A 17103-nucleotide genomic window follows, 5' to 3' on the forward strand; every position below is an offset into this window, starting at 1 on the left:
CAGTAGTGACACTGTTGCCACAGAGATCATAGCATCCACTCACACCAGGGTATAGACACAGTACAGCACAGCAGTATAGTACAGCACAGTACAGCTCTAAACAAATACAAAGATCTCCTCACAGATAGGCTTACTGAAGATGACAGTTCTACTGGGTGTCTCAAGGGTCCTCTCAAAACTGACGACATTTTAAATGGCTTTTCAATCATGATTACTACTACTGTATTCTTATTGGCCAGAAGCTTTCATTTATTGGACGTTCACAACAACAAAGAACACAAAACAACCCACATTATCTGATATCTGTAAAACTACAATTACCACACCAACACAAAACGTAGATACCAGTATACTGTTGAATGCTCCTGCAGTGTTGTTGTGTAACGTTTCAACTCAAAGGTCTTCATCATGCAAGTTACTGGATGTGCATACACCTCTTTGAAAAGTGCTGTAGACTAGTACACTAACCTGGGGTCTGTTGCTGGAGCATGTCTGAGAGGCCCTGGAGGTGGACTAGGAGGAGTAAGGACGCGGCCCCCAGGAGCAGGAGGAACCAGAGGGAACAGTAGAAGGAGCAGGGCAGCTTCATGGCCGACACCACTACCCTTCTCCTGCCACACAGAGCCTCCAGCAACCTACTGGTACTACTGCACTCCCCCAAGAGCATCCCTCCTCAGCCCTGCCACGGGAACCTGCTGTAGGGGGGAGTTAGAGTTCATTTACTTGCGGCATACTGTTTTTAAAAAGAAATGACAACAAGAAAACAGCAGAAAAACAAATCGACTAGTCACAATAAATACATAATAGGTAACAAATGAATAACACCATGTCTACAGATTACAAAAATAGAGTAGTGAATTACACCAGAGATGACCAGAGGCAAAAGACTACAAAAAAAATGTAAATAAATGGTTTATAACAGTAGATCAGGAGAGCCTTTAAAAGCAGAGTGTACAGTAAGGTAGTGGTGAAATAGGCTAATAAACCAGAGATCCAATTTAAACACAACCTAGATGGGAAAATATTTATTTGCGACAAACAGAGTGGCAGTGTGAATACTGTGAGTATTTTCACGGATTGGTGTCGGAAGCAGTGAGGACGGAGTCTGCAGAGAGAAGAGGTGGTTAGAGGAGGTGTTGCGTGAATGTTGTTATTACTGGCACGTGTGTGTGTGTGTGTGTGTGTGTGTGTGTGTGTGTGTGTGTGTGTGGGTTTACTCTCCAGGAGCCCTGAAGAGGAGCGTCCTGCTGACTGCAGGCTTCCTGTTCCCAAGAGGCCATGTAGAGTACATCTGTCTCTCTGGAGCATGCTCAAATAATAGCACTCAGCAGGTGTGGCAAGCTTCACAAATCAGGTGTCCACACACACACACACACAAATACACAGACATACCTATGGAAGCAAGCATGCACGCACACACAAACAAACGTTCAGCTATGGGTGATTTGGATATCTCCTAAAACAAGACAATACTGGGTAAGAAATACACCCACTACACATACCCCCATGCTTCATCATTTTTTGTTGTTGTATTGGGTGTTGATTGCTTTTCCCTGAAATCCAACCACCCTCTTTCTCTTGTGGTGATTGCTTTTCCCTCTGGTCTAGCCCATAGATTAAAATGGATAAAATAGGCATTCTGATTCATATCAATGTTCCTTTCATGGTGGAGGTACCTGCAGCCATTTGGTGTTGCGTTTGGCAATTACATCTGTTAAGTTCTAAAAAAAAACAGAGTAAAAACTAACGGACAACTAGGAAAAGCTCAAACCAAGTTTATTCGCCCAATGGGTCAGACAGCTGAACAGACAAAGACATGTTCCCACCAGCACAAGTATTTATACCCCACTTTGGGCAGTCTCCTCATTTTCTCTAAACATTACATCTTTGTTGCTAGGCAGCAAGTTAAGTGATGTGTCTAATTATCGGTTCCTTCTCCCTTCATGTGACCTGACCTGACCTCGGCCCCCATTCCTCACTAATCTACAGCAAATCACCATTGTCAGTGAACGCAACCATGTGATTGCCTTTTCCCTCAGTTAGTAACTCTCCAAGCCCATGGCTCATATCCACCCTTAATTGACCCCACCATATACATTCCTCCTATATATAAACATTCACTTCTAGTGTATTTCAAATTACAACCCAATAGTCCCTCCTATTTGAATAGTAATTCCATACTGTTTAACATCACATAAAATTTGAAATTACTTATAAATGAACAGAAAATAAAACAGGAACAAAAAAAATAAAACATGATTGACATTCACAGTTGATTTGTCTATTTACACCTCCAAGACTTATGGCCTCTGATCTATAATCACACTATTGCACACTCTTATTTCCATCTCTCATCGGACAAATGATAATGACATTTCAGATGGAGCTTTTGACTTTCTCCATTTCCTCCTTCTGGTTCCTAAGAGAGTGATAGCACAAGACTTGAAAAGCAAAAAGAAATACAAAACATAACAAGTATTAATAATGTGTTAAGCTATGCATAATTATGTATGCAACGAAAAACTAAAGTTAACACTATCCAGGACGCATACTTTAAAATCCCCTTATTGAAGCTACAGTCCAGCTGTTACTATAGCATCCTTCAAGCGTTGTATCTTCTTTGACGAACCCCTCCCTGAAAGTTGACAATAGTGTCTGAAATGACAACACTATTTCTACTGCTCACCATGATCTGGGAATGTATGACGTTCAATTTAACTTCATAGTAGTCGCTATAATGTGCAGTTAGCTGTCCTTCCTCTCCTACGAGCTGTCCCCTGATATCACTATACACAGAGGAGTGGTACTCTATAAACAGAGACTCTAATACCCCCTTCCTTCATTTATGAGCCACACAGATCTCGCTCCAGTCACATTCCATTCCGCTTTCCCAATTCTGTCTCAAACACATGTACCTATGTACCTTGCCTCCGGCCTCAAATACATTTGCACATAAATCCTTCCATCTAACACATAACACGTTAGTCACTACTGATAATCCACTTATATAGTTATAAACATACTAAAACATTATATCATTTCAAACGCTATGGTTCAAGCCACTAAGAACATATGTTGTATGCCTAGAAAATGTATATTCTTAATTAGAATTAGCATTTTGACTATTTGTTTACCAGGTTATGGTGTGGCACACAAATGTTATAATTCTATTTCATCATTTCCTCACAATACATTCAAGCTATTTTTCAGTTATTTTGTTCATTCAAATGAAATTTGTGTAGTGCACTTACCCCTCACAGCCTTGTCATCGAGAGGAAGGCTTTGACGAGGAAAATACACGTACTATCTCCTCCTGATAATTAAGTAGCACCTCTGAACCAACTCTTATTTTTCCCAGCAGTAGATTGTGTAGTTCAGTTTCAATAATCAGACAGCAACCTGACCTGACCTCATAATATATCAATACAAAGAGGGTCTAATAAAATAATATAAATGGAAATGATATTGTAACGTGACTGAGTTGAACTCTGGTGTTCTTTTGACTGCATTGTTTAATCATTATGATAATATAAAAAAAAGATGCATGATGATGAACTGTGATTAGAAACATTTGAGCTCAGATGGGGGGGTGATAAATGACTAACAGTCTAACAAAGTTAGAATAAAAATGTTCTGACAGACAGAGAAACACAATCCAGCCTGCAGCTCCACACACACACACACACACTCAAATTAAATCAAATTGTAATCGTCACATACACTGTTTAAAGCAGGTATAAAAGGTGCAGTGAAAAGCTTATGTGTTATCTCCCAGAACAATGCAGTACATTAATCAATAATAACAATAAGAGTCCAAAATATCAACTATTATAAGTAATAAGAGAGGTGGTGTCAAGCTTACTTCTGCTCCCTCCCTCCGGCACTCGAAGTTGCCAGTCTACTGGTCCTGGCAACCCACATTGTGCACACCTGGCAACCATCATTGCGCACACCTGCTCATCATTTTCTCCTTGATTTCTCTGCCTTTATTTAGCCCTTTATTTAACCCCTGTTTATTATCTATGCATAGTCACTTTAACTCTACCTACATGTACATATTACCTCAATTACCTCGACTAACCTGTGCCCCCGCACATTGACTCTGTACCGGTACCCCCTGTATATAGCCTCGCTACTGTTATTTTACTGCTGCTCTTTAATTATTTACTTTTATTTTTTACTTAACTATTTTTTACTTAACACTTATTTTTCTTAAAACTTAATTGTTGTTTAAGGGCTTGTAAGTAAGCATTTCACTGTAAGATCTACACCTGTTGTATTCGGCGCATGTGACAAATAAAATTGTATTTAAGTTGTCATCAGTCATTAGGTGGTATTGTTCTCTCTCACATTCAGTATGCTGCTTATGTTTGTTCTTGTTTATCCTTTCACTATTAAACTGACCTTCTGCACCTGCTTCCTGACTCCTGGCGTATAAGTTACAGGTGGTATGCATAGTAATAATAGACTGTATTTACAGTGTATTTACAAATATACTATAAAGTGGGTAGGGACTTCATCACGCAGTAGAATAAATATACTGGACAAAAATATAAAGGCAACATGCAACAATTTCAGTTCATATAAGAAAATCAGTCAATTGAAATAAATTAATTAGGCCCTAATCTATGGATTTTATGTAACTGGGCAGGGGTGCAGCGATGGGTGTGCCTGGGAGGGCATAGGCCCACCCACTTGGGAGTAAGGCCCACCCACTGGGGAGCCAGGCCCAGCCAATCAGAATGAGTTTTTCCCCACAAAAGGGCTTTATTACAGACAGAAATACTCCTCAGTTTCATCAGCTGTTCAGGTGACTGGTCTCAGACGATCCCACAGGTGAAGAAGCCAGATGTGATGGTCCTGGGCTGGTGTGGTTACACGTGGTCTGCGATTGTGAGGCCAGTTGAACACACTGCCAAATTCTCAAAAATGACATTGGAGGCGGCTTATGGTAGAAAAATGAACATTCAATTATCTGGCAACAGCTCTGGTGGTCATTCCTGCAGTCAGTATGCTAATTGCAAGCTCCCTCAAAACTTGAGATATCTGTGGCATTGTGTTGTGTGACAAAACTGGACATTTTAAAGTGGCCTATTATTGTACCCATCACAAGGTGCACCTGTGTAATGATCAGCTTCTTGATATGCCACACCTGTCAAGTGGATAGATTATCTTGGCAAAATAGATATGCTCACAAATTTGTGGCCAAAATTGGAGAGAAATAACTTCTTTGTGTGTATGGAACATTTATGGGAGAGTTCTGAGTGTGTGTGCTTGTGTGTTTACAGTATGTGTAAGTTTGTGTGTAAGGGTTGGATATTTGGGTAGTCAGTGCAAATAATCTCTAAAGTGCAGATAATCTCTAAGGTGCAGGTCTGTGCAGGGAGACAGCTAGGGTTAACACACACACACACTCAAAATTTACACAAACTTACACACACACACACACAAACCCACACAGTTAATGCTGCTGTTCTATTCATCAAATCAGATCATGACTACATACTCCTGCTCCCTGTTTACAAGCAGAAGCTCAAACAGGAAGTACCTGTGACTCGCTCCATTGAGAAATGGTCACCAGAATCAGAAATTGTGCTACAGGACTGCTTTGCTAGAGCTGATTGGAATATGTTTTGATTGGAATATGCCAATAACATCGACGAGCTACCCACCTACGTCACCGGCTTTATTAGGAAATTAATTTGCGATGTTATCCCAACAGTGAAGGATCGCTGCTTCCCCAATCAAAAGCCCTGGATTAACACTGAGGTTGGAGCTAAACTAAAGGACAGGGCTACCGCACACAGAGCTATCACAGACAACCCTGAGGCTACGGCTGAGGACAGGAACAAGTACAAGAGGTCCCACTATGACCTCCACAGAGTCATCAAACGAGGAAAAGAACAATATAGGAATAAGGTGGAATAATATTACATAGGCTCTGATGCCCGCAGCATGTGGCAGAGGCTACAGTCTATTACGGATTACAAATGAAGACCCAGCCCGGGATCTGCCCAACGATGCCTCTACCAGACGAACTCAATGCATTTTATGCACGCTTCGACAAAAACAACATTGTGCCGGGTGTGAGGGCCGTCACTGACCCAGAGGACTGGGTGATCTCGCTCTTTGAGGTCAACGTGAGTAAGGTCTTTAAACAGGTCAATACCCGCAAGGCCCGACGGTATTCCAGGGTGCATTCTCAGAGCATGCACGGAACAGCTGGCAGGCATGTTCACAGTCATGTTCAACTTCTCCTTCTGTAATCCACACATTTTAAGATGACCATCAGCATTCCTGTTCCCAAGAACTCTAAGGCTTCATGCCACAATTGTATTTTTTATTTTATTTTAACTAGGCAAGTCTGTTAAGAACAAATTCTTATTTTCAATGACAGCCTAGGAACAGTGGGTTAACTGCCTTGTTCAGGGACAGAAGAACAGATTTTTAACTTGTCAGCTCGGGGATTTGATCTTGCAACCTTCCAATTACTAGTCCAACGTGCTAACCACTAGGCTACCTGTCACCCCACAATTACTACCATATAGAGGTCCTGGATGGCAGGGACCTCGGCCCCAGTGATAAAAAGATTTGGCATGGGCCCTCAAATCCTCAAAAGGTTCTACAGCTGTACCATTGATAGCATCTTGACTGGCTGCATAACTGCTTGGTATGGCAATAGCACCACCCTCGATCACATGGCGCTATAGAGGGTGGTGAGGACAGTCCAGTGCATCACTGGGGCCGAGCTCCCAGCCTTCCAGGACCTTTATACCAGATGGTGTAAAAGGAAGGCCCCGGAAATTGTTAAAGACTTCAGCCACCCAAGCCATAGACTGTTCTCTCTGCTTCCGCAAGCGGCACCGGTGCATCAAGTCTGACACCAACAGGTTCCTGAACAGCTTCCATCCCTAAGCCATAAGACTGCTAAATATCTAACTAAATAGCTAACAAAATGGCTACCAGGACTATCTGAGTTGACCCTTTTACTTCATTTATTTATATTTGTATTCTCTATGCACACTCACAGGGCCATACACACTCACGCACACTGCCACTCCAACACACACACACACACACACAAACACTTACTTCATAATTTGCTCACGCATGTCCTGAATACAAAGTGTTATGTTTGGAGAAAATCCAATACAACACATTACGGAGTACCACTCTCCATATTTTCAAGCATAGTGGTGTCTGCATCATGTTATGGGTATGCTTGTAATCGTTAAGGACTGGGGAGTTTTTCAGGATAAAAAAGAAATGGAATGGAGCTAAGCACAAGGAAAATCCTAGAGGAAAACCTGGTTCAGTCTGCTTTCCAACAGACACTGGGAGATTAATTCACCTTTCAGCAGGACAATCACCTAAAACACAAGGCCAAATCTACACTGGAGCTGCTTACCAAGAAGGCAGTGAATGTTCCTGAGTGGCCGAGTTACAGTTCTGACTTAAATCTAGTTGAAAATCTATGGCAACACTTGAAAATGGTTGTCAAGCCATGTTCAACAACCAATTTGACAAAACTTGAAGATTTTTTAAAAGAATAATGGGCAAATGTTGCACAATCCAGGTGTGGAAAGCTCATAGAGACTTACCCAGAAAGACTCACAGCTGTAATCGCTGCCAAAGGTGCTTCTACAAAGTATTGACTCGGGGGTGTGAATACTTATGTAAATAAGATATATCTGTATTTAATTTTCCAACATTTGCATAAGTTACTAAAAACATGTTTTCACTTTGTCATTATTGAGTATTGTGTGTAGATGGGTGAGAAAATTTGAAATAATATCCATTTGGAATTCAGGCTGTAACACAACAAAATGTGGAATGAGTCAAGGGGTATGAATACCTTCTGAAGGCACCGTATGTCATTGTCTGGGACAATGTCATGTTCCACCATGCAGAGGTGGTTCAGGCATGGTTCGGGCCCATCCCCGATTCGTGACCCTATACCTGCCCCCATACTCTTCTTTCCTCAACCCTATTGAGGATTTTTTTCAGCATGGAGGTGGAAGGTGTACGATCGTCATCCCCATAGGTGTGCCACTCTCCTTCTGGCCATGGATGAGGCATGCGACCACATCAATGCAGACCAATGTCAAGCTTGGATTCGATGTAAATGACGGTCTAACACAGGATGCAGTCAAAATAGCAAGAGCCTTCAATTCTTACTTTGTTGACTCTGTCAAGTTACTGACACAGAACCCCTCCACTGGTGTCTTCAGCTCAGCGCTAGTGAATGACACTCAACCTGTGTTCATCATAAGGGAGGTTTCTGAGTCAGAGGGGAACAAGGTGATTAGCTCACTAAAGAACACTAAAGCCAAAGATGTGTTTGGGTTGGACTTTCTTAAAAACTACAGAGTCACTCATTGGCCCCATTACTAAGGTCACCAACACATCTATTGGTCAGGGGGTGTTTCCAAGGGTATGGAAGTCGGCCATTTAAAGTCGGCCATCTTTAAATCAGGTGACCCTGCTGACGTGAGTAACTACAGGCCCATTAGCATATTACCTGTGGTGTTGAAGGTTACTGAAAAGTGTGTAGCAGAATAACTGATTGCCCACCTCAACAACAGCCCCTTCACATTACACTCCATGCAGTTTGGCTTCATAGCAAAACACTCCACAGAAACGGCCAACTGCTTTCTTCTGGAAAATGTGAAGTCCAAGATGGACAAAGGAGGCGTTGTTGGGGGTGTATTTCTAGACCTAAGGAAAGCTTTTGATACTGTGATGAGGATATCATCACAAAACTGTCAAGAGTTCAACTTTTTCCCCGATGTCTTGAGATGGATGAAATCATACCTTGAAGGCAGAACCCAGTGTGTCAGGGTGAGCGATGAGCTGTCGCCCACTCTCAGCTATGATGTGGGCGTGCCCCAAGGGCCAATACTGGGGCCCCTCCTGTTCAGCCTGTACATTAATGGTCTGCCTTCTGTCAGTACTGGGTTGGAAGTTCAAATGTATGTAGTTGATACAGTGATATACAATACTAGTCAAAAGTTTGGACACACCTACTCAGTCAAGGGTTATTCTTTATTTTACTATTTTCTACATTGTAGAATAATAGTGAAGACATCAAAACTATGAGATAACACATATGGAATCATGTAGTCACCAAAAAAGTGTTAAACAATTAAACAAATGATTCTTCTAAGTAGCCAACCTTTGACTTGATTACAGCTTTGCACACGCTTGGCAATCGCTCAACCAGCTTCAACTGGAATGATTTTCCAACAGTCTTGAAGGAGTTCCCACATATGCTGAGCACTTGTTGGCTGCTTTCATTCACTCTGCAGTCCAACTCATCCCAAACCACCTCAATTTGGTTGAGGTCGGGTGATTGTGGAGGCCAGGTCATCTGATGCAACACTCCATCACTCTCCTTCTTGGTCAAATAGGCCTTACACAGCCTGGAGGTGTGTTTTGGGTCATTGTCCTGTTGAAAAAAAAAATATTGTCCCAGTAAGCGCAAACCAGATGGGATGGTGTATTGCTGCAGAATGCAGTGGTAGTCATGCTTGTTAAGTCTGCCTTGAATTCAAAATAAATCACTGACAGTGTCACCAGCAAAGCACCCCCACACCATCCCACCTCCTCCTCCATGCTTCATGGTGGGAACCACACATGCGGAGATCATCCGTTCACCCACACCGCGTCTCACAAAGACACGGCGGTTGGAACAAAAAACCTCAAATTTGGACTCATCAGACCAGATTTCCACCGGTCTAATGTCCATTGCTCGTGTTTCTTGGCCCAAGCAAGTCTCTTCTTCTTATTGGTGTCCTTTAGTAGTTGTTTCTTTGCAGCAATTCGACCATGAAGGCCTGATTCAAGCAGTCTCCTCTGAACAGTTGACTTTGAGATGTGTCTGTTACTTGAACTCCATGAAGCATTTATTTGGTCTGCAATCTGAGGTGCAGTTAACTCTAATGAACTTATCCTCTGCAGCAGAGGTAACTCTAGGTCTTCCTTTCCTGTGGCGTTCCTCATGAGAGCCAATTTCATCATTGCACTTTCAAAGTTCTTGAAATTTTCCGCATTGACTGACCTTCATGTCTTAAAGTAATGATGGTCTGTCGTTTCTCTTTGCTTATTTGAGCTGTTCTTGCATATAGTATGGACTTGGTCTTTTACCAAATAGGGCTATCTTCTGTATACCACCCCTACCTTGTCACAACACAACTGATTGGCTCAAACACATAAAGAAGGAAAGAAATTCCACAAATGTACTTTTAACAAGGCACACCTGTTAATTGAAATGCATTCCAGGTGACCTCATGAAGCTGGTTGAGAGAATGCCAAGAGTGTGCAAAGCTGTTTAACAATTTTTTGGTTACTACATGATTCCATATGTGTTATTTCATAGTTTTGATGTCTTCGCTATTATTCTACAACATAGAAAATAGTAAAAATAAAGAAAAACCCTTGAATGATTAGGTGTGTCCAAACTTTTGACTGGTACTGTATGTGCATGCAAAGAGCAAACAACAAGCTGCACAAGAACTCACTACTGTAATTGTCCAAGCTACAAAGTGGCTCAGTGACTCATGTCTGCATCACGATGTGAAAAGAACTGTCTGCATGTTCTTCACAAAGAGGGCAACAGATGCTACTGAACCAGATGTCTATGTATCAGGGGAGAAGCTCCAGGGTGGTATCCAATTTTAAGTACCTTGGCATCATACTTGATTCCAACCTCTCTTTTAAAAAGCAGGTGAAAAAGGTAACTCAAATAACCAAATTGCTTGACTAGAGAGGTAGCAAACCTGTACTTCAAATCTAACATACTGCTTGACTAGTTGGGCCCAAGCTTGCTGTACAACACTAAAACCCATTCAGTCTGTCTACAAAAAGGCTCTCAAAGTGCTTGAAAGGAAGTCCAATAGCCATCATCACTGTTACATCCTCAGAGAGCATGAGTTCCTCAGTAGGAAAAATCTTGTGCAATACACAGACGCATGTCTTGTATTCAAGATCCTAAATGGCCTGACTCCCCCTCCACTTAGTACTTTTGTTAAACAGAAAACCCCAGACCCATGGCAGACCCATGGCAGCAGATCCGCAAGGTCTGCCATGAGAGGTGACTGTATAGTTCCCTTAAGGAAAAGCACCTTAAGTCAATGTGCTTTTTCTGTGAGAGTTCCCCTGTCTGGAACACACTGCCATCAGACGCACACAACTGCACCACCGACAGTATCACACCTTCACAAAAACATGAAAACATGGCTAAAGGCCAATCAGTTTTGTGAACATAATCCCTAGCTATGTATTGCAGCTTTCCATGTTGTCTGTATCTTGTGAGGTTTGGAAACACTTTGTTGCTTTTATGTATTTTGTTTTGTTGCTTGTTCTATGTTACTCTGTCTGCATGCTATGTGTTGCTTGTTCTATGTTTCTCTGTCTGCATGATATGTGTTGCTTGTCCTATGTTTTTCTGTCTGCATGCTACATGTTGCTTGTTCTATGTTTCTCTGTCTGCATGCTATGTGTTGCTTGCTCTATGTTTCTCTGTCTGCATGATATGTATTGCTTGTCCAATGTTTTTCTGTCTGCATGCTACGTGTTGCTTGTTCTATGTTTCTCTGTCTGCATGCTACGTGTTGCTTGTTCTATGTTTCTCTGTCTGCATGCTACGTGTTGCTTGTTCTATGTTTCTCTGCCTACATGCTACATGTTCTATGTTTCTCTGTCTGCATGCTACTTGTTGCTTGTTCTATGTTTCTCTGTCTGCATGCTATGTGTTGCTTGTTATATGTTTCTCTGTCTGCATGCTATGTGTTGCTTGTCCTATGTTGCTCTATCTGCATGCTACGTGTTGCTTATCCTATGTTGCTCTGCGTGTGCTCACTGCTCATTGATTGTCTGTATTATTATTGTAATTGTTTTTAATAACCTGCCTAGGGACTGCGGTTGAAAATGTGCCCACTGGCTAAAACCATCACTTTTATTGAAATGTTGATCCCCTGTAAAAATACAAAAATAAACTTGAACTCAAACTTGTGAAAATAGTACCAAAGCGATAAAAGAAAACTGTCAATTTACAAAAATGTCTAAAAACATGTTTTCACTTTGTCCTTATAGGGTATTGTGTGTACATGGTTGAGAAAAACATTTAATTTACTCAGTTTTGAATTCAGGCTGTAACACAACAATGTGGAATAACCACTATCCCTTCAGTATCACTGCACATTGTAAATATGGTCTGGAACTGACTGACCCTGTATAGTTTGCTTACTTACTGTCACGTCCTGACCAGTAAAAGGGGTTGATTGTTATTGTAGTGTGGTCAGGGCGTGGCAGGGGGTGTTTGTTTTATGTGTATTTCGGGGTTTTGGTTTATGTTCTATGTTTTCTATTTCTATGTGGGTTTTCTAGTTTTTCTATATCTATGTTAGTTTTGGGAACGACCTCCAATTAGAGGCAGCTGGTTGTTGTTGCTTCTAATTGGAGGCCATATTTAAGTGGGTTTATTTTCTCTTGTGTTTGTGGGTGGTTGTTTCCGTGTATAGTCTGAGCACCTTACAGGACTGGTTTTTGTAGTTTGTTTTGTGTAAGTGTATTTTTGGTTTTTCCTTCTAATAAAAAGAAGATGTTCACTATACCTGCTGCAGTTTGGTCCGCTCCCTACAACGACGCGTGTGACACTTACTTTCTTGTGTTCTTATTTCTCCTGTGTTTTTGTTCTACGTTATGTTATTTTTGTTGTATTACGTTGTTATAAATTACTGCATTGTTGGGTTTAGAGCTTGCAAGAAAGGCATTTCTTGTGCACGTGACACTGAAACTTGAAACACAAAAACAAATGCTTGGAGGAGGAGAGAGACTTAACTACAGTAAATTCCTTGCTGACCTATGACCTCTTTGAGTCAACTCTCAGGCGGAACGGAAGCTCCTTTTATCAGATCTGGAGCTGAGAAGACTGTATCCTATAGAGGTCTATAGATCTACCATGGTGCACAGATTAATGTGACAGATGGAGAACTCTCACTCAGATCAATAACTGTCTACAGTACATGGTGATCTCAATCCCACTGTATGAGCAATCCAGACCTGGGTTCAAATACTATTCTAAATCTTTCAAATACTTATAAAGTATGCTTTAGCCTGACTGGAGTGCCAGATGGGCGGGGTTTGCACATTGTTATATTGGACTGTTATATTGGTTCCAGTGCGCCAGGAAAGCTTAATCAAGCCCAGATAAAGTATTTTAAATGACTTTGCAATAGTATTTGAACCCAGGTCTGGAGCTGTCTGATGATAACCTACAGACAATAGCTCTATCCGCAGAATGGACAGAGTGACAAAGATTACAACCATCCATCACACAGCTGATCACCACACAATTTATCCCCGAGGTGGATCATCAGCACTCTGAAATTGGAAACGATTGGTAATATTGAACCGTTCAGAACGTGTTTGCTGTATCAATATTGTGACTCTCGCTGTTATGATTTGAAGAATGGATGAAGTGGGTCCTTAGAGAGCAGCCGGTGCTGTCTGCTGCTGCAATACTACCAGTGACTTATTGGTTTAGATTCTGGTACAAAGCTCTACTGGAAAGAAAACACGAGGAATAAAAAAAGACAAACCTGTGTGATTCACCATTGACAATTCAGACAAACTGCTCGAAAGTAGTGATTTGAAGTCTGCTTTTCGGCAAGAACAACCCATCAACCTCAACTCCAGACCTCAAAGCCAATTCCACTGCTTTTTTTTCATTGTTCCCCTCTAATCAGGGACTGATTTAGACCTGGCGGGTGTGATGAATTATCAGGTAGAACAAAAAAGCAGCAAGCTCTGGACCTCGTAGGGTAAGAGTTGAATAGCCCTGGCCTAGACCATATCTCCCAATCCAGTTTGTGGTTGTAGTTGTCCTTTAAGAGTTAACCGGTCATAAAGGACAAAAAGAAACGGAATACAATTGCAGTTTAGATGCTTATCCACAGCTCTGTGTTCTGCTGTTCTTGGCCATAATGTAACCTTTACCTTACCTCAGTTCAGTTAGCGGTGCAAACAAACATATTGTTGGATAAACACACACATAGATGCTACAGAGCACGATTTACTGTACTGTACTGTCGTTTGTAGCTGGCTCCACATTAAGTATAAGATGATATGTTTAATCAGAGTATGAAGAGGGATTAATAATCTCCTTAGCTGACATTGAAGGCATTTTTATACTGCGGAGGAGGAGGAGGAGGAGGATGTCTTCACCCATAACATTAGCAGATTATACTGCTGATATCATGATCTACATTTCCTAGTATCTGTGAATCGATCTTTCTATCTGCACTGACTCCGATATTTAAGCAAACCTATTGTTTTTCATGGAATTCTTCTTTCTTCTTATTATTCCTGCACACATGTCGCAATATCTCAATGCCCAATTGCAATTTTGCCAATATCGAAGTACACTGAGTGTACAAAACATTAGGAACATCATCCTAATATTGAGTTGCACCCCCTTTTGCCCCACAACAGCCTCAATTCGTCTGGGCTTGGACTCTACAAGGAGTCTAAAGAGTTCCACAGGGATGCTGGCCCATGTTGACTCCAATGCTTCCCACAGTTGTGTCAAGTTGGCTGGATGTCCTTTGGGTGGTGGACCATTACTGATACACACGGGAAACTGTTGAGCGTGAAAAACCCTGCAGTTCTTGACACTCAAACCGGTGTGCCTGGCACCTACTACCATACCTCGTTCAAAGGCACTTAAAACTTTTGTCTTGCCCCTTCACCCTCTGAATGGCACACATACACCATCCATCTCTCAATTGTCTCAAGGCTTAAAAATCATTCTTTAACCTGTATCTTCCCCTTCATCTACACTGATTGAAGTGGATTTAACAGGTGACATCAATAAGGGATCATAGCTTTCACCTGGATTCACCTGGATTCACCTGGATTCACCTGGATTCACATCAGTCCATGTCATGGAAAGAGCAGGTGTCCTTAATGTTTTGTACACTCAGTGTATATCACTTAGACAGGATAATGAAAGTTGTTAGCTCTGCCCAATGGTTTGACGTTAGCATGAGTGTAACACAAAACTTGAAAAGCTATTGCAAAGGTTGTTGTAACGTTTTGGAACAAATTTGAGGGCCAGGTAATACCAGAACTTACACGAGAGTAACGAGATCAGCCTTGGCCGATTAGCAGATTGTCAGTGTTCCTCATCATAAGGAACACATTTGCATGCCATCTTTGTAAAAAATATATATATTTTGCGTCCTCAATTAAACCTTAATAACTCCACTGTTTTTCGCTCTATCAACTTGAAACGTGCACCTAAAGTGTTTTCAATTGTTACATGTACACGAGGGAGGATGTATAATGCTGCAATGCAACTGTCTCTTTCAGCCCGCTCTTAAGCCAGCACCACGTTTTACTGCTGCTTGCAGCTCTATTAGTATTCTTTCTGTGAGCGCTCATATTATTTCAGTCATTACATGTGATTTTGGGAAACCTTTACCCATGCTAAATAAGGGGTTGGAGTATGAGAAAGGGAATAAATTGGTGTGAATTAATGAAATGTCATGCTCCCAACGGAGCGCAGAAATTGAAAGCCGCACAGTTATCAAACTGCTTTGGAAAACACTATTTCAACATTACCTTTTCTTGCACTCAAGTTCCATATTCTGGTATAGAGTCCTGATCTGAACGAAACTGGATTTTCCCCTTCCATTAACTCTGAAGAATTAATCATTTCATCCAAGCTTTTCCTTTGTAAGATATATAGTGTATTCCAGCATGAGTAAATATGACACATTTTTCCTGTAGTTTGGCCTTTATTGCTTTGTTGCCACCATATGAAAGTCCTTTATGGAGGAGAGAAAGACTAGATGCACTTTCTTCTATCACAAAACACCACAGCTCTTCCTGATCATGAGGATATTGCTGTAAACCTTTCACGGATATTGCTGTAAACGTTTCAGGGATATTGCTGTAAACGTTTCAGGGATATTTCTGTAAATGTTTCAGGGATATTGCTGTAAACCTTTCAGGGATATTTCTGTAAATGTTTCAGGGATATTGCTGTAAACATGTCAGGGATTTTGCTGTAAACGTTTCAGATATATTTCTGTAAATGTTTCAGGGATATTGCTGTAAACCTTTCAGGGATATTGCTGTAAACGTTTCAAGGATATTACTGTAAATGTTTCATGGATATTGCTGTAAACATGTCAGGGATTTTGCTGTAAACGTTTCAGGGATATTTCTGTAAATGTTTCAAGGATATTGTTGTAAACGTGTCAGGGATATTGTTGTAAACGTGTCAGGGATATTGTTGTAAAAGTGTCAGGGATATTGCTGTAAACGTGTCAGGGATACTTCTGTAAATGTTTCAGGGATATTGTTGTAAACGTGTCAGGGATATTGTTGTAAACGTGTCAGGGATATTGCTGTAAACGTGTCAGGGTCAGACAAAGTTCCATGATTAGAAAACTGCAAAAGTCAATTCACAGATTCATCCTTACATCAAACTATAAGCTACTGAATACAGTCACATTATTCTAGCAATAAGGCAATCTTTCCAATAACAATAGAGTTTTAAAAAATGTAGCAGACACTCTTGTCCAGAGCAATTTACAAGCGCATTTGCTCAAAGGCACATCGACAGATTTTTCACCTAGTCGGCTCGGTGAAACATTTTGGTTACTGGCCCAACGCTCTTACCCACTAGGCTACCTGCTAATGGTCTCAACAGAATAAGGTCACCTCACATTCAGTGGCCCTCATCAGATGGATTATCAGATGAAAAGCAATTGATGCTTTCAATCAATAAAGTATTTCCATGACTGAAATGGAACTCAAGTGATTACACAACAATCCAGCCTATGCACATATACTCTCAGTCACTCATATACTGGTCTAAGTGAAATTACACAAAGCATTAAACTACACACACATCAGCTTCCTCCTTCCCCTGAAATATAATTCATTTGGGTTTCCAGAGAGTTCTATTGGAACCCTTCAAAGGAACTCATGGGCACATAGTCAACCAAAAAAACAGACAACTTGAGAGGAGGAGAGCTAAAGTAACTTCACTCCACATAAAAGCACTGACTTGGTGTAAAACATCACAGCTCT

At 41.2% G+C, this 17103-nt stretch overlaps 1 protein-coding gene across 1 annotated transcript in view; it reads right to left on the reverse strand.

Annotated features, from left to right (window-relative positions):
* LOC115197525 (carbohydrate sulfotransferase 8) overlaps nt 1-17103 on the reverse strand; it is a 100359-nt gene that overhangs the window by 81099 nt on the left and 2157 nt on the right. Inside the window, exon 2 of the mRNA XM_029759154.1 lies at nt 469-695. Within this exon, the coding sequence (XP_029615014.1) occupies nt 469-667 (199 nt within the window). The 5' untranslated portion in view covers nt 668-695. The remainder of the gene's footprint in view (nt 1-468; nt 696-17103) is intronic.

This window comes from Salmo trutta, chromosome 7, assembly GCF_901001165.1.
Source record: "Salmo trutta chromosome 7, fSalTru1.1, whole genome shotgun sequence".
NCBI lineage: Eukaryota > Metazoa > Chordata > Actinopteri > Salmoniformes > Salmonidae > Salmo > Salmo trutta.